Source organism: Mesoplodon mirus (assembly GCF_964341445.2).
Source record: "Mesoplodon mirus genome assembly, chromosome: 5".
Classification (NCBI taxonomy): domain Eukaryota; kingdom Metazoa; phylum Chordata; class Mammalia; order Artiodactyla; family Ziphiidae; genus Mesoplodon; species Mesoplodon mirus.
In genome coordinates, this window is record NC_138980.1 from 141,790,220 (window position 1) to 141,812,559 (window position 22,340).

At 37.6% G+C, this 22,340-nt stretch overlaps 2 protein-coding genes across 2 annotated transcripts in view; one reads left to right on the forward strand and one right to left on the reverse strand.

Moving 5' to 3' along the window:
• MTREX (Mtr4 exosome RNA helicase) overlaps positions 1-10,206 on the reverse strand; it is a 127,018-nt gene extending 116,812 nt beyond the window's left edge. Inside the window, exons 1-3 of the mRNA XM_082624149.1 lie at positions 9,902-10,206; positions 3,921-4,058; positions 2,467-2,533 (exon numbers count right to left, since the gene is read on the reverse strand). Of these exons, the coding sequence (XP_082480275.1) occupies positions 2,467-2,533; positions 3,921-4,058; positions 9,902-10,029 (333 nt within the window). The 5' untranslated portion in view covers positions 10,030-10,206. The remainder of the gene's footprint in view (positions 1-2,466; positions 2,534-3,920; positions 4,059-9,901) is intronic.
• A 147-nt stretch (positions 10,207-10,353) lies between these two features.
• DHX29 (DExH-box helicase 29) overlaps positions 10,354-22,340 on the forward strand; it is a 47,000-nt gene continuing 35,013 nt past the window's right edge. The window contains exons 1-5 of the mRNA XM_082624148.1: positions 10,354-10,657; positions 18,338-18,411; positions 19,612-19,725; positions 20,842-20,971; positions 21,712-21,857. Coding sequence (XP_082480274.1) covers positions 10,477-10,657; positions 18,338-18,411; positions 19,612-19,725; positions 20,842-20,971; positions 21,712-21,857 — 645 coding nt within the window. The 5' untranslated portion in view covers positions 10,354-10,476. The remainder of the gene's footprint in view (positions 10,658-18,337; positions 18,412-19,611; positions 19,726-20,841; positions 20,972-21,711; positions 21,858-22,340) is intronic.

Below are 22,340 nucleotides of genomic sequence, written 5' to 3' on the forward strand. Positions count from 1 at the left end.
GGGGTAGAATTTGGTGGTTTATCCAGCACACATTATGAAAGAATTAATTTATGAGTTGTTTTTATTAGTGAATGAACCATTCCAGGGACAGGAATAGTTTTCACCAGTCTTCCCCTTAAGACTACATACTCCCCTTTATTATGACACCAAGAAACTTCTAAGTAGTTTCTAACTCCTAGGTAGTTTGACAATAAGAGGACTACTTATCCATTAATTTAAGGGAAGGTCCTTCTTTTGTTATACCATACCATGAGTAGGATGAAAGTGATTCTATCCAAAGAGCACAACCTCTGGTGCACTGGCAAAATCAAATTTCGGAATCCGAAAATCTGAAGACTAGACCCTAAATCACATGGTGTGATCCTCATCAAGGTATGATCAACCTGCGGGGCCATACCTGGTTACTTTGTTCACCTCCCTCACATCTACTTGGTTCACCTCCCTCACATCTCTCCTGATACTTGCTATGACATGAACAAAAAACATTTAACACAAAGCAATTAAGATTTTAACATTTCTGAGATTTAATAGCAGCAACAATAACAAATTGTGTTTTCACATGTATGAGAATCAGAGTTTTGTTTTTATTCTCTGAAAACAGTCTGGGCAACACTAACTTATAACAGACAGGTAGAAGAGAAGCCTACAGAGACTAAGGAGTCAGAAAAATAGAAAACCAACAGAATAATCAAGAGTCAAATAGACTTAGCAATTAGTTATTGGTGATTTTTGTCAGAGCAGTTTGAAAGACATGGAGAAAGAAGAAATCTAACTATAGACGATTAAAAGATGACTGGAAGGTTAGGAAGTTTAACAGGGATTTTCTAAGCGGAGCACTCAATAACAACTCTGAAAACAAAGGGACCATAACTTTTTTTATTTATCTCTTTATATTCAGTGAATAATAAAATATACCTGGCACCCAAAAGATAGGTACTGAATGAATGACTAATGACTACAATGGGGAAGAAGAAACACAACACAGTGGCTAAAAAGCAACACAGAACAGAAGACAAGCTTTTGAATATTCATATGCTGGTAAGAAAAGGAAAATAGAGACAAGGAGACACCAGAAACAGTCAAGGGAAAATGGAATGATCCAAGTCTTTGTGGAGGCAGGATAGGATACAAACAAGAACACTGGCAGAGCAACTCTCCTCAGCCTAAACAACGCAGTGCCTTGTCCTTTGAGTGGATGTGACTCCAAGTTGATATCTTCAAACCTCTAGATAAAGTAAAGGGTAAGGTTACCTGCTAAAAAAGTGAGAGGAGATAACAGAATGGAGGGCTTGAGGACAATCATGAAGGAGGACAGAAAGAACTTCTGACCTCTTGAGAGCAAAATTTGTGTGTGTTTGAGGTTTTTCTCCCATCTTTTTTTTTTTTTTTTTTTTTTGCGTACACAGGCCTCTCACTGTTGTGGCCTCTCCTGTTGAGGAGCATGGGCTCCGGACATGCAGGCTCAGTGGCCATGGCTCATGGGCCCAGCTGCTCCGTGGCATGTGGGATCCTCCCGGACCGGGGCACGAACCCGTGTTCCCTGCATTGGCAGGTGGACTCTCAACCACTGCGCCACCAGGGAAGCCCTCTCCCATCTTTTTAAGACCACAGCATCAAATAGGGTCTAATGTAAGTGTTTAATGAATGATCTAATGGATATTATACCTGCCAAACTAAGTGCTATTCTAAAGGAACATAAGGAAATTTCAAGTAGAAAAACAGGTGTTTAAAAAAATAAGGCTCCAGATCTACATCAAAAGCAATTTTTAATTTGTAATTACTCTGCTTATTTAATAAAGTCTTTAATAAGATTCCCCAATTAACTGTAGTAATAACATATAAGGTTACATGGTAAAGGCAGAAGGGCTTAATAGAAAGAACTAGTGTTACAGTTTCCTTATGTCCCATATGTTTATAAACGCTCACTGATAAATGGTTACTACAAGCTATCAGTGACCACCATCTTGTGGCAGACAATGAAACTGCAATGTATCAGTCATCAGAGCAAAACACAAAAAAGCAGGGAACCTGCAAAATGTCACTGTTACTTGACTTTAGGAGCATGGTAATAAACATGTACTAAATTCCTACTCTGAAAAACAAAACAAAAAGACAAACAAAAAACCCCTACTCTGTGCTGGGTATCTCACCTAATTTTCTTACATAATCTTCACAACCACCCCATGATGTAAATCCCATTATTCTAAACTTACAAATTAGAAAACCAATGTCAAAGAGGTTAAGAAATTTATCCAAGACTGTAGTTAGGAAAAGCGCTGTGTCAGTGTCTGAGCTCAGGTTTGAATACAAACCCCCAGCTCCTTCCACTAGACTATGTACACTGACTGCACAGAAACTAAGTTTCCAAAGCCCTTAAGGCTAAACTGCTTGTCAATCATCAAACTAGATAGGCCAAAGCAAAATCCCACTTATAACACCAACTTACCATCCACTGTTTGTGCTTACCTCATGTGTACACCCTTCAACAGTTTCAACTGATTGTACCTTGACTCTGGGCATCAAGTCTGACAAACTTAAAAAAAAAAATTGTTAAAATTACATTAAAATAAATTTCTGAGAATTATATATGCTGGGAATTCAAAATGGTGAGTTAGCATCTTTTATTACAAATACAAAACAGACTCCAAGTGGATTATGCAGGGGACATGGGTTCGTGCCCCGGTCCAGGAAGATCCTACATGCCGCAGAGCAGCTAGGCCCGTGAGCCATGGCCGCTGAGCCTGCACATCCGGAGCCTGTGCTCCGCAACGGGAGAGGCCACAACAGTGAGAGGCCCGCATACCACAAAAAAAAAAAAAAAAAAAAAAAAAAAATTACGTAATAGGAAGTATAAAATAAACTAGCCTAATACAGATGTTGCTATAATTTATAGAAGTGTTCCCTCTTCTCATCAAAATCCTAAGTTACACTCATCGAGGTTCTCTGTTTAGACTCTGAAAGGACATGACTGTGGATAAATTGAAGAAAAATAGATGTATTTCTGCACTAGATCCATTATTATTGATTGTACTTTTGATTTTTTACTTTAAAGCAATAACCATACTTTGGATAAAACCCAAGAGTTACTACAATAAGCAACAATGATTTTAAATTATCAGTATTATTTTGTAACCTATTCCACTAGTTTGGACAAACAGTGCATCTTAAGTATTTCAGTGATGCGTCTACCACCACTTACAGTAGCTACTTTTGCTAGCTACAACAACAGCTAATCGGTTAAAAAACAACAACAACAACGAAAAAAAACCCCACAGGAGTAAATTCTTCATTGTAGTGCCAAGCTAGAATATGGCAAATGAGAAGGGAAAAGCAAAGTCATGATCATCGCTACGAGAGGAAACAGGTCAACCTAAGAAATTGGAATCAATTTCTAGAAAAGTTCCAACTTTTGAAATCAAAGAAACACCCAGCTATTTCAGACAAACATATCCATGGGTCTCCCTCATTGATAGCAGTCTTGAGATTCATAGCCACTCTACTGCTACATGCAACAGTGAAAATCTAATTCCTCCTAATGCTCCTTCTCAAGTATTCCCTTCCATTGTGTCAGTTTTATTCTTTCCTTTTATCCCACTCTTCCAGTGATCCTCTTCTAAGACATTAACAAATAAATGAAATGGCATTTCTTCTTTTTAAAAAAAATCAGGCTTCAAGATTCTTTCTTAAAATTGGATTCAAAAGTATTAAAAGCCTTTCTTTTCTATATTGTCTTCCATTTCCCCAAACTTACATAACTGTCCTACAGTTACATGTTTATATGAATATATAAAGCATATTTATTTTCATTTCTCTAATTCAACAAATATTTTCACAAAGTAACAACATACAAGCAATTTTCAAAACTTCAGGCAACCACCCAACTTAAGAATTACTAACATTTATAACAATGGAAATACTACCTTAAGTCCTCAGTTATTGACTCTTCTACCCTGAGCTTCTTTCCAAAAATGGGTTCATCTGTGCCCTCGAAGTCTGCATCTCTCTTGTTTTTTCCAATATTAGTTGACTCAGATTGTAATTTACCATCAAAACGTTTTCTGAAAAGTGAATGGTTTAGAATGAATTCTGCAATAGCACTTCTTACTTTAAGGGGGACTCCATAAAATATTATCCCATGTATAATATACACTATTAACAAAAAAAGTCATGTAAATAGATGTTACAAATCAAAAGTGGCTAAAGCCCAGAATACTCTTATTTTAACTAATGAAACTGAATACTACTCTTTCATTTCATATTTTCTTGGAAATTCTGTTCTAAAAATATTTTGCAACTCACATTAACACAACTATTACTAATATAATATTCTTAAAAACTGTAAAATACCATTAGACATTTATGTAAACACTTTCAATAAACATTTAATGCTTTTCTAACAGCATATTATTACTATTTGGGAGAAAACTTTTTTATGTGGTTGGATTCACTGGTCAAAAGTAGTGACAATAAACAGTGCTTTGTGGATTGGATAACCATAGGGGAAATCAATCTGACCCCTATGCCAATTACACACAAAAATCAATATGGATATTAGATCTAATTGTGAAAGGCAAAAACAACAAAGCCTCTAGAAGATAAAATGAGAAAATTATCTTTAGGTATTACTAAACAGGACATAAAATTGTTAACCAAAAAGTAAGTTTGCTAAATTGGACTGCATTGAAACTAAGAGTTTCTGTAAATCAAAAAGTACCATTAAGAGAGTACAGAGAAAAGACAAAGTGGGAGAAAACACACATATAACCGACAAAAGGCGTATGTATCTAAAATAATGGAAGTGACGGCTACAAATTTAAAAAAAAAAGATAACCCAATAAAAAAATGAGCAAAAGACTAGAACAGGCACTTTACGAAAGAGGATATCCAAATGACCAATAAGCATACGAAAAGGAGCTCAAGAACCATTACCAGGAAAATGGAAATTAGACTATATTAGATCAGTGGCTCCAAAATTATTGATCTCAGAAATGAGAGATTTTGTTTTGATTTTCCACTCTAAAAGTTACTGAGGATTCCAAGGAATTTTGTTTCTGTAGTCTTATCTATTGATGTTTACCATATTAAATATTAAAACTGAAAAAAATTAGTATTTTCCCAAAAAAATTTTAATGAGAAGAATGGCATTATTTTATATTTTTGCAAGTCTCTTTAATGTCTGGCTTAATAGAAGGCAGCTGGACTCTCATCTATCTCTACATTGAACTTGTTGTGATACAGTTTTTGGCTGAAATATGTTTAGAAAAATTCAGTCTCCTATAGTTGAAAAAGAGCAGGCTTTTCAGATAATTGGGAATATTCCTCTGATCCCACACCAAACCTCAGTCATACTTCAAAAGTTACTGCCAGAGCTACAGTTAAGAATTTTACAAACAATATTGAGCAAAAGCCAGAAACAAAATATAACATATTCTGTATGAATCCATTTACATTATATTTACAAACAGAAAAAAAACTAACACATGTGGTTATCGTGTTAGTCACTTTACTGGGGGAAAAAGATGGATTTCTGCAATACTCTATTTTTTGTCCTGAACAGGGCTTACATTGGTGTGTTCACTACAAAAATTTGTCCCATGACTTTCGCACTTTTTTTTGGTATGTTTTATCTTAACAGAAAATTTTTTTTAAAAAAGAGTCAACAAATAGTAGTACTGATCTATATGCTTGAATAACATTTCCATAATTAAGTTTATTCTTTGATGCTTGGCAAAACCTGAAATATGTAATTCCTCTCACGCCCCATTTAGTGGAATAGGTATTCACAGTTGTTCCATATTACTTACATGAATCTCCTTTGGACAAGCGATCAATATCCTTGGTCCTCAGTAAAAGAAGACATATGAATGATAATTATGATCCCTCTAGTTCTAACATTTTATTATTCTTTCTGAATAAGTAAGCATCAACCAAAGCATTGTAATTAAACCTACTAGGAGTTGGTGACAACTATAAAACAAAGAAACATCATTCCTATACCTTTGAGAAGCTTAAAACCTAAATTCATTGTAGAATACTTTCCTTCAGAAGAGCCCCATTATTCTTTAATACTATATTCAACTCTCTATTCAACTGTATTCTTATCTAAACAATTGAATATGACTCTAATCAAGTCTCAACGTCAGCAGCTGTCCAAGATATATACATGCAAGTGCCTATATAACTTTAAATTTCTAGTAACCATATTAAAATAGTTTAAAAAAGAAACAAATTTTATATTTCATTTAACCCAAAATATACAAAATATTATAATTTCAGTATATAAAGATAAAAATGACGTATTTGACATTTTTTATAACAAGTCTTCAAAATACAGTGTATATTTTACATTCACAGAACACGTCAATTCTGATTAACTACATTTAAGCGCTCAACAGCTACAGGTAGGTAGTAGCTATTACAGGAGTCCCCCCTTATCTATGTTTTCCCTTTCCAAGGTGTCAGTTACCCAAGGTCAACTGAGGTCCAAAAATATTAAATGGAAAATTCCAGAGGTAAATAATTCATAAGTTTTAAACTGGATGCCTTTTTGAGTAGCATGATGAAATCTTGCACATTCCTGCTCCATCCCGCCTGGGACATGAATCATCCCTTTGCCAACAGTATCCAGCCTGTTAAGTCACTCAGTGGCTGTCTAAGTTTTCAGATCACTGTTGTACTATGGCAGTGCTTGTGTTTAAGTAACCCTTATTTTACTTATTAATGGCCCTGAAGCACAAGAGTAGTGATGCTGGCAACGCCAAAGAGAAGCCGTCAAGTGCTTACTTTAAATGAAAAGGTGAAAGTTCTCAACTTATATATTGATATAATTATTTTATTTTATTTTTAGTAATTGTTAATCTCTTACTGTGCCTAATTTATAAATTATGCTTTCGTAGGTATGTATGTATAGGGAAAATCATACTACATATAGGGTTTGGTACTATCCAAGGTTTCGGGCAACCACTGGGGCTCTTGGAACCTATCCCCCTCAGATAAGGGTGGGGGACTACTATAGATTGCATAGTTCAGCTCTAGATATAAGGACAGTTTACAGTAAATACTTGAAGATAAAAAAGCTAGTAAAATGACAGCATAAGAAAGCAAATTCAGGATGTGGAAAACTAAACAGGACAAATGAGCTGGTTTCTCCTCTCATCCACCCCTCCAAAAGAAATCAATAGCGTAAGGAAAAAAGGGACTGTTGTAAAATGAAAGACTTCAGGGATATAACAAGCAAAACAGTATAAGGGCTTTGTCTGGAACCTGATTCAAATAAACCAAGTACAAAAAAATACCTTTGAGACAACTGGGGAATCTTACTGTGGATTGACTATTCAATGATATCAACGAATTATCATACATTTTGTTAGGTATAACAATGGCATGACAGTTATGTTGGAAAAGAAAGTCACTATCAACAAGAGATGCATACTGAAATATTTAGGGAGAAATAAGATGATTAGTAGAATTTGATTTACAAAAAAAGGGTGTGGGAATAAATTGACCATGACTTGATAATACTGAAGCTGAGTTATGAGTACATGGAGTTTTTCATATTATTCTCTCTCTCCAGACAATTCTCATAAAGTTTTTTTAAAAAGCACCCACTTGGTGTAGAGTATTACATATCAATACAAAAGACAAGATCCTCTAAAGTTCCAGGATTTGCCCTTCTGTGTTATACAAATCAGATAGAAATCATGCTATACATACTGACTACGATACAAATAATTATGATAGTATGATAGTTACAATAAGGCAAATTGGATTTTTCCCTAAAAATACCTAGACGTCTAGGCCTAGTTAGAAGTGTTGGTAGTAAACAAAGTTCTGTAAGTTAATCATGGTCTATATTTTCTTATGTATTTCCTTTCTCCAATGTTCACATATTTCCTAGTAAAATTAAAATATAAATTGTTTTTATATCCTACAAATTTTCACTTTGGAAGGTTGCAGAAACAGCTTACCCCTAATATACTGCAAAGTGAATTTTACTTGAGTAATTTTGAAACAAAGTATTTACCACAGTAGGAAATTATACATGTATCATCTTCATAACATCATAGTTGCCCATTCAAACTACAGAAGTTATTAATTATTCCTGTTTGGAAAAAAATAAAAAGAACCTGTCCTCCTTTCTCATTTTCCCTGAAAAGTTCTCCAAGACTACTACACCCTCTAACTCAATGAGAGAGGAAGAGAAAAAAAAAAATGAGAGAGGAAGACTATTTTTCTCCTTTGTTTCACTCTTATGTGACATTTCAAACTCCTGATTGTTCTAATATCCCTCTAATCTTTATATTATGTGTGGGAAAACTATACTTTCCCACAGGAATCTCCACTTCAAGCAGGACCAATTGAAATAGCATCCAAATATATACCTACCGTTCTGGTATTTCTTCAAACCCAGATTAAAACTGCCCAATGGATACTTCAATATGGATATACTATCATCACTTCACTTTGTCTCAAGCCAAATTAATTTCGAAATCAAAATCTCCTATAAATTTCCCTATTTTTCTTCTTCCTGATATCCAAGTTCAAAAAGTCTCTTTTGACCCCCTCTTCCATCGTCCTCCTTAAATAAGGCCTGTCAATTTTTTCCTTCACAACATTTTAATCTTTCCTTTTCCTTCCATCTGTCACCTCCTGAGTTGAGGTTTTTATAATCTCATAATTAGATAACTGAAACACTTTTAAATTTACTTTTTACTATCAGTGTCTTTCCTCTTGACTACTGATACCAAATTAATTTTTCTAAACTATCACTCTACCTATCCAGTCACCAAGTTGGGGAAAAAACACATGTTCACCTGGGTTTTTAAAATGAAATCAGAACTCATATGCTTGTTATTCAAGGCCCTTCATAATCTAAAACCAATTTATATTCTCAGGCTTATCTCTTGTAGTCCCTAAGCAAACACTCCGCCTAGCCCAATTTGTGCTACCAAACAAAACAAATCAAAAAAAATCTAAGCGTCAATAAGGAATCATCTCAACACAGAACAGCTTCTTGCATATAAGGCTCTCTAGATATCACAAATAGCTCTCTTTCCTGAACTTTTATAGCACTTAACTGTATACACAGCTTATTGTATTTCAATCTCCTACTAACTCTTTAAAATACGTATCTGTACCACCTCCTTACCTCAAAGAAAAGTTCCTTGAGAGCAAAATCATGACTAATTTAATTCAAGCATCCATTGGGTATCCTCCCCCAACGTCAAGAGTAAATTTTATTCATTACTCATGAATCATCTTACTTTAAGTTTCAGGGACCAGTAATTTTTTAAATTTTTCTTAATAACATCAAAGAAAGCCAGCACTGAGAATCTATTATGTGCTAAGCACCGTTAGGCGCTTACACATACTATCTCGTTTACTCCTCACAAGAACCCTAGTGGTTGGCTAGTGAGGCTATCACCTCATTATAGGCAAGAAAACTGCAGCTGGGAGACTGAATCTCTCTCCCGTCTCCTGCTACTATTTGCCCTTTCCCCTCCCAGTCAATCCAAGTCACATTTTCTAAGCTTCTTAACCCTTTACTCAACTGGTGATTCGTTTCCTGTATTGTGCTGGAGCTGGGGGTACAGAAACTAAGAGACAGCTGACCTGCCCTCACGACCCCAGAGCGCAGGCAGGGGTAATAGGCCTTACGCAGGCGTCAGGGAATTGCAGCGGCTTAAGTCCACGCTGCCTGCGGCCACCGGAGAACGGCAAGACCCGGCCTCCCCAAACCAACGTTCTTCCTCCCTCCTCAACATTTTTGTCAACCCCCTTCACTTCCCAACGCCACTAACGTACACCCTACTTCTCGTGGTCTTCAGAAGAGAGTGGGATTTTCTTCCCTCAACACTGAGGAGAGAGAAAGAAAAAAAGACATTTCGGACATCTTCCTTACCCGGCCTTTTCCGCAGACCCTGGCGGCCCCTTCCATTTCCCCTTCTCCTTGTCTTTTTTGGCTCCGGGCGCAGTGGTCGAGTCGTCCTCAAACACGCTGAAGAGCTCATCCCCGAAAGCGTCCGCCATCTTTCGGAGCTGGGAGACCGAATCTCCCTCCTACCCAAGATGCTCCGCGACCGCACCGACAGTGACGCCAAGCGAAGCCTCAACAGGGGCCCGTGGGAGACAAAATTAGTCGAGTCACGCAGCCCCGGAGACTTTTCCCCTACCTCCTTTTTCTCCTCCGACCTTTCCTTTCCTTTCCTAAACACCAGCGGATAGGCAGCTCCTTGGCTAAAGAGGGAGCGAGGCGAGGGTTCCCGGCACGCAGCAGACGCCTAGGTGGGCGGAGAGGAGGAGGGACCTTGGTGAGTCGGACCAATTGCGAAGCAGCGGTTGTAGCAGGGCCTAGAAGCCCGGATGGAGGACGCAAGGTGGCGGCGTGGGATTTGGGGAATGTGAAGAGCTTCTGGAGTCGGTGCGGGAGTGGTTCCGGGACCTGGACCGGGAGGAATCTTCTGCCGCAGCTGCAACATGGGCGGCAAGAACAAGAAACACAAGGCGCCGGGGGCCGCGGCGGTCCGGGCCGCTGTGTCAGCTTCCAGAGCCAAATCCGCCGAGGCCGGAGCTGCCGGGGAGGCCCAAAACCAGAAGCCTGTGGTCAGGCCGCCCCCCTCCGCCGCTACTAGCACCAGGGATCCCCGAGTCAAGCAAGGTACGAGCGGTCGGGCCCCGGCCTCCTCCTGAACCGCTACTGCCAGTCCCGAGGGAGAAGCCTTCGCACCTGGGCGGACCCTCGGTCTTAAAATTTCTCTCTTTCACACCCGGAGCTGCTGGCTCCCCATCGGGTAGCCTTGTTTTAGATCAGTGTAAGCTGCTTGGGCCTCCAGAGTTCCGATTTTAGCGTCCCCCACCTAACCTCCACTTCATCTCCTGAGAACAAAAGAAATTTGCATTACCTCCCGTTTCAGTGGGGGTCCGTCCTGAGCCGTCATCTAAACCAGCGAGGCGAATGCAGAGAGTAGTGTGTAGAATTATTAACGTTCTAGAGTGTGTGGAATTATTAACGTTCTAGAGCCAGACCCATTTTCTACTTGCTTCTCAAACCATTTTCAGCCACGATGTAGCGTTTCCACGTGTTATGGAAAAAATCAGTACTTAAGAATTTAAGCACTTACACACCGAATATGGGTAACCTATTGTCAAAATTATCAGCGATCTTTACTGCAGCAGTGCATTTTTGCTTACTGTGTAGTTTGGTTTGATAACTCAATTTGGAGATTGCCGGTTCTGGCTGCAGATCAGCGGGCCACTTACAGCTGATTTGGACAGTTATACGCTGTTTTCTTCTGCTTAGCTTGTTTGCTTGTAGTTCTTACTGAAATGTAAGTCTAGCAAATATTTGTTGAAAACCTACTGTGTATTTGGCATGAAGTTAGGGATGGGATGAGCAAAATAGACAAATCATCTCTCCTGGAGCTTGCCAATCTAATGGCGCACACAGCCATGAAGTAGTCACACAAACGTTGCTCTATGATTGATAAGTGCCACAAAGAAAAGCTAAGGAAGAGAATTTAACAGCGTAATCTGATTTTTACTGGGGAAAGGGAGGAGTAATGGACAGTCTCTTTGAGAAAGTGACAGTATCGGGAGGATGAATAGGTGTTAACGCTGTACAGAAGGGGGGAAATAGTATTTCTGGCTGAGGTAAGGAACACTATTGTGCAAAGATCTTGAGTCACGAAAGAGCATGGGCCTTTAAGCTACTCAGAATGTAAGCACTGCCTAAGGAGGAAAAGAGATGAGACTGAAGAAGTAGGCAGGTAACAAACCTTCACTTAGAAGGTGAATAATAATTCTTTGCCCTACAATATATTGTAACCCTTTAACTACAAAGTTATTATGCCTGCAATTACAAATACATAGAATTTCTCCTTAAGTATTCTGTGGCACTTTTACTCTGTGAATCAGCCTCTTTCTAACTCTCTGTCTTTCCTTGATATTCCTCTGAATTATTTGAACTTTCTATTAGTCATTTGTTGTATTCTTTGGCTTCCCATTCTCCCAACCCCAAAATATGACCATTACCGTAGGTGTCAGTCTGTGACAGTATGATTCTCTCTCTACAGCCCTTTCGGGAGAGTTCATCTACTTCCATTACTTCTGTCTTTTCTTTTGTGGATGACTCCTCAGTCAACATGTCTAGTCCTGGTCTGTTCCAAGCTCAAGTCGGCCATTTCTACATTTACTTGGACTTTTGGCCCTATTTTGCAAGCATGTCAAATTTAATAACATGGCTAATACTGAACTATACTTCTCTCCCCCAAACTAGCTTCTCCTGTGACTTCTTTGTTTCTGTTTTTCCATATTCCTCTATCCAGTGTCAATAGTTATTTTTTATGTCTTCCTTTCTTCTTCACATCCAATCTGTTGTCAAGCTCCGTGCAGTCTTTTCTTAATTCTCTTCTATGTATGCCCTTTTCACTTTTGATTTATACTGGTCACACCTCAGTTTAGGCACTCATGAATTTCTCATGAATTTCTGGAGTACCAACACAGCCTTCTAATGGGTTTCCCTAGCAGTGCTCTTTTTTCCTCCTCCAGTCTGTCTTGCATAAAGCATCAGATTGATCTTTCAGAACCATGCTTTGATCATGTCACTTACCAGTTTTTTCTACAGCGTCTTCACTGACTTTGTGATAAAATACACACCATTCAGCTTGTATCTAAGACCCCCTTTCTAGCCTTTTTACTAGTTCCTATATTCAGCTCTAGCAAATCTGGTGTATTTTCACTGCTCCAAATGCAGCTGTTGGCTTTCTGCCTCCTCATGTTTATTCTTGCTGTTTTCTCTCATTGGAATGCTATCTATCCCTAATGCTATCTACCAGAATCCTGTAATACCCACCCCAGATATCAACTACTTTTTGAATTCTTCTGTCTCCCTAGCTCATGTATATCATTGTTGTTTGAATCATTCTTTTTGATGTTTAGATCTTGCCTATGTGAGCAATTATACATTTTATCTATCCTATAAAATTGTAGGAGGTAGGAACAGTTTTATGGTTACGTATTAACATCCCTCAGTATCTAGTCAAATGCTCTGAATATAGTCATCCAAAAAAATTTCTTGGGTAAGTGACAAGGAAAATTTCAGAGGAGTCACTAAGACCAAGAAATCAAAAGAGAAAATGAGAGGTTATCTACCAAATTTGTAGAGAATTTTTTATAACCATAAATCAATATATATAGCAGTATAAAAATGTTGCAGCAAGATTGCCACATGATTTTGTTTGTTTTCTTTTTTTCTGTCTGGATATTTTTATATTACATATAATAGGCCTACTTGGAAGAAAAAAGTGGAAAAGTACATAGAAAAAATTATCTCTGAACTCTTTGTTGTTCCTAATGTAAATGTAATTGTTTTACTCCACTTTCATCTCTCTCTGGCTTTTCAAACAATTTGAAGGATTGTACTAGCATACTTTCTCAAAATTGGACTCTCATCTAGAGGTAGAAAATGACTGGTGCCACGAAATGGTTCTTGGCACAATCCTGGGTATTCTTCCACTTCTATTTTTTCATTTCTTTTGTTTATCAAATAATGTTTGAAGAGCTACTATGTGCCAGGCAAGATTTTAGGCACTGGGGATACCACAAGAACAAAACGGACTGAGATCACTGCTTTCAAGGGGCTTACATTATTGGGGGCTGGTGGAGGATGCTTACAACCATAAGGCTTGTGTTTGTGAAAATTCTTAAACCTAGTTGAGACTTAAAATCTTAAGAGGGAAATAAGACTAAGGGACTGATGTCATGAATAAATTCATAAAAACCGTTATAAATAGTTTTTAGGGTCACCAAAATAAAATAGAAAAAGTGCCATGAAAGTCAGAAAACAGTGACTTGGTAAAGAATAAATTGGGTGGTGGGGTCTGTTTTGGTTTAGAACAGAGATGGCTTTTCTGAGGAAACCTGCTGAGATGATTTGAAGCAACCAGTTATTAGATCTGGAGACAGAATGTTTGAGGCTTAGGCAACAAGGACACAGGCCCTAAGGTGGGAACAAGCTTGTCATGATACAGGAAGACAAGAAGAAAGTCCGTATGGGTGGAGTGAGGCGGGGCTGGGGGGCGACTGGTGTTTGTATTAAATGGGGAAGAGACCTTAGCTAAGATTAGTCAGGTAGTTTTGGCAGTATGGATGGACTTCCTCACAGACCCTGACTGCTTAGGTTATATCAGCTAACTCTAATTTATTCTCCAGATACACTGTACTTCCCCTTCATAGCCTATTTGGGTAATTAGTTGCTTAATTACTCCACCAGAATATGAGCTCCATGAGGACAAGGTTGGGTCTTATTTATTCCTGACTGGGTCTCTTGGCTGGTTTGGTTCCCCTTGCAGATGTGTACTGTTGGGCAGAAGGGAGCCACAGTGCCTCAGTGCACCTATCACCAGCACCAGCACCTCGAAGTGAATGTTTCAGTGGTAGTGGGTCGTTAACAATCACTGTATGATGTAAAATGCAATACTGTATAAAAGGAAAATATTCCATAAGAAAAAAGAGTATTGGGCAACAAGAAATTGATTCTGGCTGATGCTTCTTTTTTCTTGCTAAGTCATCTTGAGGAAATCACTTAGTTTTTCTGTGCTTCAACTTTAATGTAATAAATATTTTTGAGAGCCAGTTATGTATGTTCCTTTGTTCCATGAACAGTCATTATAAATTCGAAACCCTTAGTGCTTTTGCCTTAGGGATACATTCTGCACACTAACTTCCTTATTTCCAGTCAGATTTCCAATAACTCCCTTCACCTGAAACAAAACCAAAACTTGTGGAGAAGGGTCTCTAAGCAGCAAGAAAGGTAGCTGTCATACATCTTATGCACATTACTTGGCAGAAGAATGGGGACCATTTTTATTCCATGGCCTATTGACTTAGAATGGTATTTGAAAATAGGGTTACTCATTTACAAGTTTCAGTATCTATTTTCTTCTGGTGCCATCACTTTTTCCTAGGTAACAGATTAGAATTTGGGGGTGGGGAGTTATTAGGTTGACATTCTGAAAGGTGGAAGCTGACAGGAGAGAAGACCAAAGAATCACTAAATAGAAAATTAGAGCAGTCTCAGGGAATTGGGGAGCCTCTTCAAGCCTCTGTGCAAAGTCATAGATACTCATAATAAGTAATGCATCATGAAAAGCTTTGAATTTTGCTTATTGTATGTATTATGGCAGGAAGTGTAAATACAGTTTAGAAGGATTTCTATCAAATTGTTTTAAAATGCATTTCAGATTTTGGAGTTTTCATTCATACTGATTAAAATTCTTACATGAACATGTTTTAGGAAGAATTTGAAAATGAAAGGGCCTTACTGGTTTACTTGATTTAATTGGTAATATCCCTGGCAAGATCTCATTATTGCTTCAGTTCCTCAGAGTATTGAATAAAATGAAAACATACCATTTTTAGAGACCCTGATTGATACCCAGCGAATGCACAGCAGTGTGGGTATTCATTCCCCTCCTAATAGTCTGGGGACTTAGATCTTTTATTTGCCCTCCTGAAGTTTGCAGTATAAGCTGACCTCAAGGAAGTGATATGGTTGGACGTTTTAGGTGGAATGGTTGGAGGAGAAAAATGAGAGCTGACTGCAATCTTTAATTCACTAATTTAAAAAACAAAACCAATCGGAAATTCCCTGGTGGTCCAGTGGTTAGGACTCAGAGGTTTCACTGCTGGGGCTCAGGTTCACCTCCTGGTTGGGGAACCAAGATATCGTAAGCTGCGTGGCGTGGCCAAAACAAAAAACAAAACCAAAAAACACTTATTAATGGAATTTACAATCTTACCTCTGTCAGTAACACAGGAACCTGAACTGTTTCTCAGTATTGTCTTGGTAATGAAACATTCATCCATCTGTACCTTTTCAGAAAGGGTTATAACTGGGGCCCCTCCATGGGTTTAGGGACCTCTAAAACTGATTAGTGTGCTAAATTTGTGAATGAATTTACTACAAGTGATAAGACCCCCCAGAAATGGTTAAAGACTACTGATATATACTCTCCTTTATAACCACTGACATGAGTTTATGAGCAAGGTTACCAAGATTAAGGTAAAGTCTGAGACTAAAAGATGAGGAAAACCATACTATACCAGAATTGTTATTATCTTTTAACGTATTCTAGGTAGCTTTGGGTACCTTCTTAACTATAGCACAGAAGTAATTCAGGGACCCACCAATGTTCCTAGTTCAGACTGCTCAAATGTAAATAGTTATTTTCAGAAACTTTGGTTTTCCTTTTTAAATGCCTCATTATATTAACTAGCATCTTAAAATGAACAACCCAATGTAAGTCAACAGAGACTAAAATCCTGAACTTTATTTATAATAAGCAACTCTTTAATGTTTAGGTTTCTCAAAGTGAAAAAAAATCCTATTTTAAGGTTTATAAAAGCAGAGTAACAAGGTTTTGTACGATTCCAGGATTATTTTTATATAGCATTGGTTCTCAAAGTGTGCTTAGGGGATCCTGGGGAATTTTTGAGACCTTTCTAGCAGAGGCTTAATGAGATCAAACTATATTCATAATAATTCTAAAATGTTATTTACCATTTTCATGCTCATTTTCTCTCTAGTGTACAGTGACTACATGATGTGTGATATTACAGAAGACTGAATGCAGAAGCCAGATGTTAAGAGATTTGCAAAAGTAGAAAACAATTTTTTTGATTTTGAAAATATAGTTATTTTTCATAAAAGTACTATATTAACATGTAGTAGGTTTATTTTTAATGAATTAATAAATATTTTTAAAAATTTCCCTTTTGGGACTTCCCTGGTGGTTCAGTGGTAAAGAATCCACCTTGCAATGCAGGGGACGTGTGTTTAATCCCTGGTCAGGGAACTAAGATCCCACATGCCGCGGGGCAACTAAGCCTGCGTGCCGCAACTACTGAGCTCGCATGCCTCAACTGGAGCCCACGCGCCTCATCTAGAGAAGAGAAAATCCGCATGCCACAACTAGAGAGAAGCCCGTGCACCGCAACGAAGAGCCCGCGTGCCTCAACAAAGATCCCACATGCGGCAACTAAGACCCGATGCAGCCAAAAATAAATAAAAATAATAAGTCTTTAAAAATAAATAAATAAAATTTCCCTTTTAATTTATAGTATGATAAATATCAATATTATAACCTTAGATAAACAAAAAGTATTTGGGATCTTCAATAATTTTTAAGAGAGTAAGGAGATCATGAGACCAAAGTTTGAAAATAAAATGTGTTCCTTCCCGGTTATTCATTGTTAGAAAACTTAATATATAGCATTTCTATTGACTGGAACAGACTTGGCAACTGTAGTCGGTTGAGTAGTGTCCCCCAAAATTTCATGTCCACATGGAACCTCGGAATGTGATCTTATTTGGAAAAAAGATCTTTGCAGGTGTAATTAGTTAAGAATCTTGAGATGAAATCATCGTGGATTTAGGGAGAGCCCTAAATCCAATGACTAGCGTCCAGAGAAAGGAGATAGAGATTTGCATACAGAGAGACAGAGGGAATAAGGCCACATGAAGACCCATTTTAAGAAGGAGGCAAGGGCTTCCCTGGTGGCGCAGTGGTTGAGAGTCCGTCTGCCGATGCAGGGGACACGGGTTCGTGCCCCGGTCCGGGAAGATCCCACATGCCACGGAGCGGCTGGGCCTGTAAGCCATGGCCGCTGAGCCTACGTGTCTGGAGCCTGTGCTCCGCAATGGGAGAGGCTGCAACAGTGAGAGGCCCGCGTACCGCAAAAAAAAAAAAAAAAAAAACCTACCAAAAGAAGGAGGCAGACAAGCCAAGCAACGCCTGAGGTCACCAGAAGCCAGAAGAGGCAAGAAAAGAGTCTTATCTAGAGACTTCAAAGGGAGCATGGTCCTACTGACACCTTGATTTTTGGACATCTAGACTTCAGAATTGAGAGAGAATGTTTCTGTATATTCAGCCATCAAGTTTTTACAGCAGCCTTGGAAACTAATATAGCAACCTTATACTCAGTAGGAGAGAATGAGAGGAACTCCCACCTCCTTTTTGCCTTAGGAGGAGTGCTTTCTCTTCAAAATTACCCATCTTCTCTGCCAGGAATCAGATATCCTCTGAGAGGTCTTCAGCTAAGTCCCAGGCATTTGCACTCTATGAGAAACTAGTTAACCTAGAGAGTGCTAAGCGGTAGAACGTTTTTGCTAATTTAGCGGAAGTATTGCTGACTTCCAGATTGAGTTATTTGGTAAAGTGGAAAAGAAAGAGCTGAAATCAAATATTTAATGTTTAGCGATCTTTAGAGGAAAATTAAAATAGTGTAATGGATATTAATCATTAAATTACCTTGACTGTTTATTGTCTGTTATATACAGGTCCGAAAATTTATAGTTTTAATTCTGCAAATGATTCTGGTGGTCCTGCAAATCTGGATAAATCTATTTTGAAAGTGAGTATTAAGGTTTTGAGTCATTTCAAGAAATGTTACCTTAAAAAAAAAAGATATACTCTTAAATGTAAGCAAGTGATGGAGTGTTTTAAATTTTTGTAAATAGTACAGTAATTCCTCATCTAAATAAAAGTAAATCATACACATCTGTTGAGAGCCTGTAAGAAATTAAGGAAGAGCTGGATAAGGTCCAAACTTCTAAGTATATCATACACATCCTTTCAGGTCTGACTTAGTATACTTTTCCAGCCTCCTCTCCATAACTCTTCTCCACTTAAAATTTTAGTTCATATCTCATTGTTCCCCCAAATCCCATATGATTTTAACGATTCCAGGCTTTTGTCCATGGGCTCTCTGCCTAGAATGCTCTATTTCCCTTTCTCCATTTGTCACCTCTGTGAAGTCCATCATAACTCACCAGGTTATTTTCCTGGTGGTTCCATCAGCACTTCTTACATCTTTCTAAATAATGACGTGCTGGGTTACAGTTTATCTTTTTATATATGTTTCCTGTGCTAGACTGAATTCCTGAAGTATGTTTTTGTGCATTGCTCATAGTGAGCATTCAGTAAAGATGTGATCAAAAGAAGGTATTTTTGAAGGTAGTTGGCTGTATAATCTTAGGTTAAACATATGGAAACAGCAGAAGGTAAAATGGCCAATAGGAAAAAATAGAAAACAAACTCTGGAAGCCAAAATAATTTGTGTAACCTAATTATTACAATTTATATAAGTTTTTACTTTTACTTGATTGCCCTCTTTTTAGTGTAGCATCCATTCTTTCAGGCAATGTGCTTGGGCTGGTTTACATTAAGGCAAATTTCTGGGTTCCATCCCCAAGGATTCTGATTCAGTATGTTTAGGATAGGGCTTAAGAATCTGTCTTTGTGGTGGCAATCTAAGGGTGGTCCAAGGACAGTCTTGAGACATATGGCTTCAAGAGGCTTTATAAAAGGATTTTTGCCTTGCCACATGTTGTTGCTTTTTCCGTATCCCATTTTTTCTTAAATATATGGTAGGAATGTGCTCCAGTGAATGGTATTCCAATATATGATAATCACTGTATCTGATTTCAGCTGAAATTCTGGGCTTGGTTGGAAGGGATATAGAAAACTGTGTGATTTGCTTCTAATTATTTAATTATTAAATGTTATTTAATAATTTATCTTCTAATTGATACGACCTTTTTGGTCTCAACAGGTGGTAATTAATAACAAACTAGAGCAAAAAATTATTGGAGTGATAAATGAGCATAAAAAGCAAAATAATGACAAGGGAGTGATTTCTGGAAGACTTACTGCCAAAAAATTACAGGTATTTTGCAAACTTTTTTTAAGTTACTTATTTTTAGTAGAGCATTTTTAAGACAGCTCCACATGTGAGATAAAATGACTTTTCACCTTCCATTGAAATTTCATATAGATTAGTTCCATCTGTAAGAATAAGGAAGGAACTGTGCCAAAAACAAGTACATGCATTAAAATAGTGATAAGAAAACTAAATTACATTCCCCAAATTATGTTGGACTTGTGGTGGGCACTTTGCTTACATTTTCTCTGACACACCAATCCTGGAAGGTATTTTGCCCCATTTTTCAAATGAAGGAAATGAGGCTTGGAAAGATTACATATATTATAGCCTGAGGTTTTTAATTACTAAGTAGCAAAGTAAGCAGAGTCTGGATTTGAACCCAGTCCTGCCCAGCTGTAAAGATCATGCTTTAGAAAGTACAATAAAAAGCTTTATGTCTGAACATGTTCATTGAAGCACTGCTGATAATAATAATAATAAAAAAAAGAAAACATCTTAAGTGGTCACCAATAGGAAAATAGATTATGATATGTCTACCCAGTGGAATATTCTGTAACTTAAAATTGATGAACAGTTTCTAATTATTTGGGAAGATGCTTATGTTATAATGTTAAGTAAAGTTTGCTTTTACAAAATCATGGAAAAATGACTGAAAGGAAGCATACTACATTGCAAACAGTATCTTTAGATAATGAGAATATGAGCAGTTTCTCCTGGTCCTTTTTTATTTATCTATAGTTCTCAGATTCTCAATACAGTGAGAGGGACTTCCCTGGCAGTCCAGTGGTTAAGACTTCGCCTTCCAATGCAGGGGGTGCAGGTTCAATCCCTGGTCGGGGAGCTAAGATCCCACATGCCTCGGGGCCAAAAAACCAAAACATTAAACAGAAGCAATATTGTAACAAATTCAATAAAGACATTAAAAATGGTCTGCACATCAAAAAAAAATCTCAATACAGTGAGCACATTTAACTCTTCTAACTGGAAAAAAAAGAAAAAAATATTTTTGAAGTTATAATTTGTGTCAGAGTTTCTGGTTTAAAATGAATGGGAGAATAGACTTAGTAATGAAAAAAGAGAAAATTGTCAGAATGACTTTTTTACATTTTCCTTTCATAGGATTTATACATGGCTTTACAAGCATTTTCATTTAAGACTAAGGACATTGAAGATGCCATGACTAACACACTCTTACACGGAGGTGATCTTCATTCTGCCTTGGATTGGCTCTGTTTAAACCTTTCAGATGGTAAGCAGTATTGTCATAAATGTCTTTCAGTTTATAAAACCTTTTGAAATAATTTCAATGTTTATGATATTTGTATCAAGCTTTTGACTTGTACTGAAAATTTTTTTCACTGTTATAATTATTTTTAGGATGTTCTTACACTTTTCTAGTCTTTTTAGTATATTCTTCTTAAAGGTTGTTGTCTGTGCAAGAAGAAATTATTTTTTTGTGTGTTGCTTTCAGTTGTTGATAGCCATTTTACAATGCACATAACACAGCAGATTCTCAAAGTTTGCCTGTCTGTAACCTGTCAGGCTGTGTATCCTCATTTTGGTTTAGAAATTAGGGCTGTCTGGCTTTGGATAAATAATATTTAATTAAGCAGAGCGTCAAGGTTGTAATCTTTGGCAAGAACCTGGAATGCATATTGCTTCTATGACTGATAAAGGATACTGTCGCATGTTGTGACAGGCAACCAAAGAGAGGGGAGGGTTAAGATTTTCTTATGGAAATTTAGGAGTCTAGCATATTGAGGGTGAAATAAATGGTCAAATAGAGGTGGGCTGGTTATCATCTAGAGAGTGTTCCCACTGGTTTGATAATAAAACGAGGTTCATCATAGGATTTCTATTCCTAGGAGATGAGCAGTAGAATAAAATTAGGTGCTCTTTGTCTAGACAGAGTTTATGTGAGTGTTTAATAAATATTTGTGTGTTTTATGTATCATGTACATGTTTATTTTCATCCCAATTTCTCTTAAGATGCACTTCCTGAAGGATTTAGTCAGGAATTTGAAGAGCAACAACCTCTAAGTAGGCCAAAATTCCAATCTCCTCAAATACAAGCCACTATTTCACCTCCACTGCAATCTAAAACCAAAAAACAGGAAGAAGATCCTAAGATAAAGGTAATTTAAGAATTAAACATTTAAAGTTGTATAAAATCAGAATGAAGCACATGTAATAGTTCATAAGGGTATAAATATTAGGTTACAATAATGTTTTTACTTATTGAAAATGTCTAATGGGTTTGCCAAACTCTTCTATCACTGTCGGTTTCAGTTATCTATTGCTACATAACAAACCACCCGAAAATGTAGTGACTTAAACCAAGAATTTCTTATGATTTTGCAGTCTGAACTGGGCTCAGCTAGGCAGTTCTTCTGCTCCATGAGGTATCTCCTCAGACTAGAACATCCAAAGTGGCTTCTTTACTCACATGACTAGGTGCCTTGGCTGGGAGCTAGCAAGTCATCTCTCTCCCCACATGACTAGCTTAGGTTTCCTCTTATATGGTGATATTAGGGTGGTCAGACTTCTTACTTGACATATGGCTTCCAAGAGCAAGTATCTCGAGATAGTAAGCCCCAGTGTACAAATTTTTATCAAGC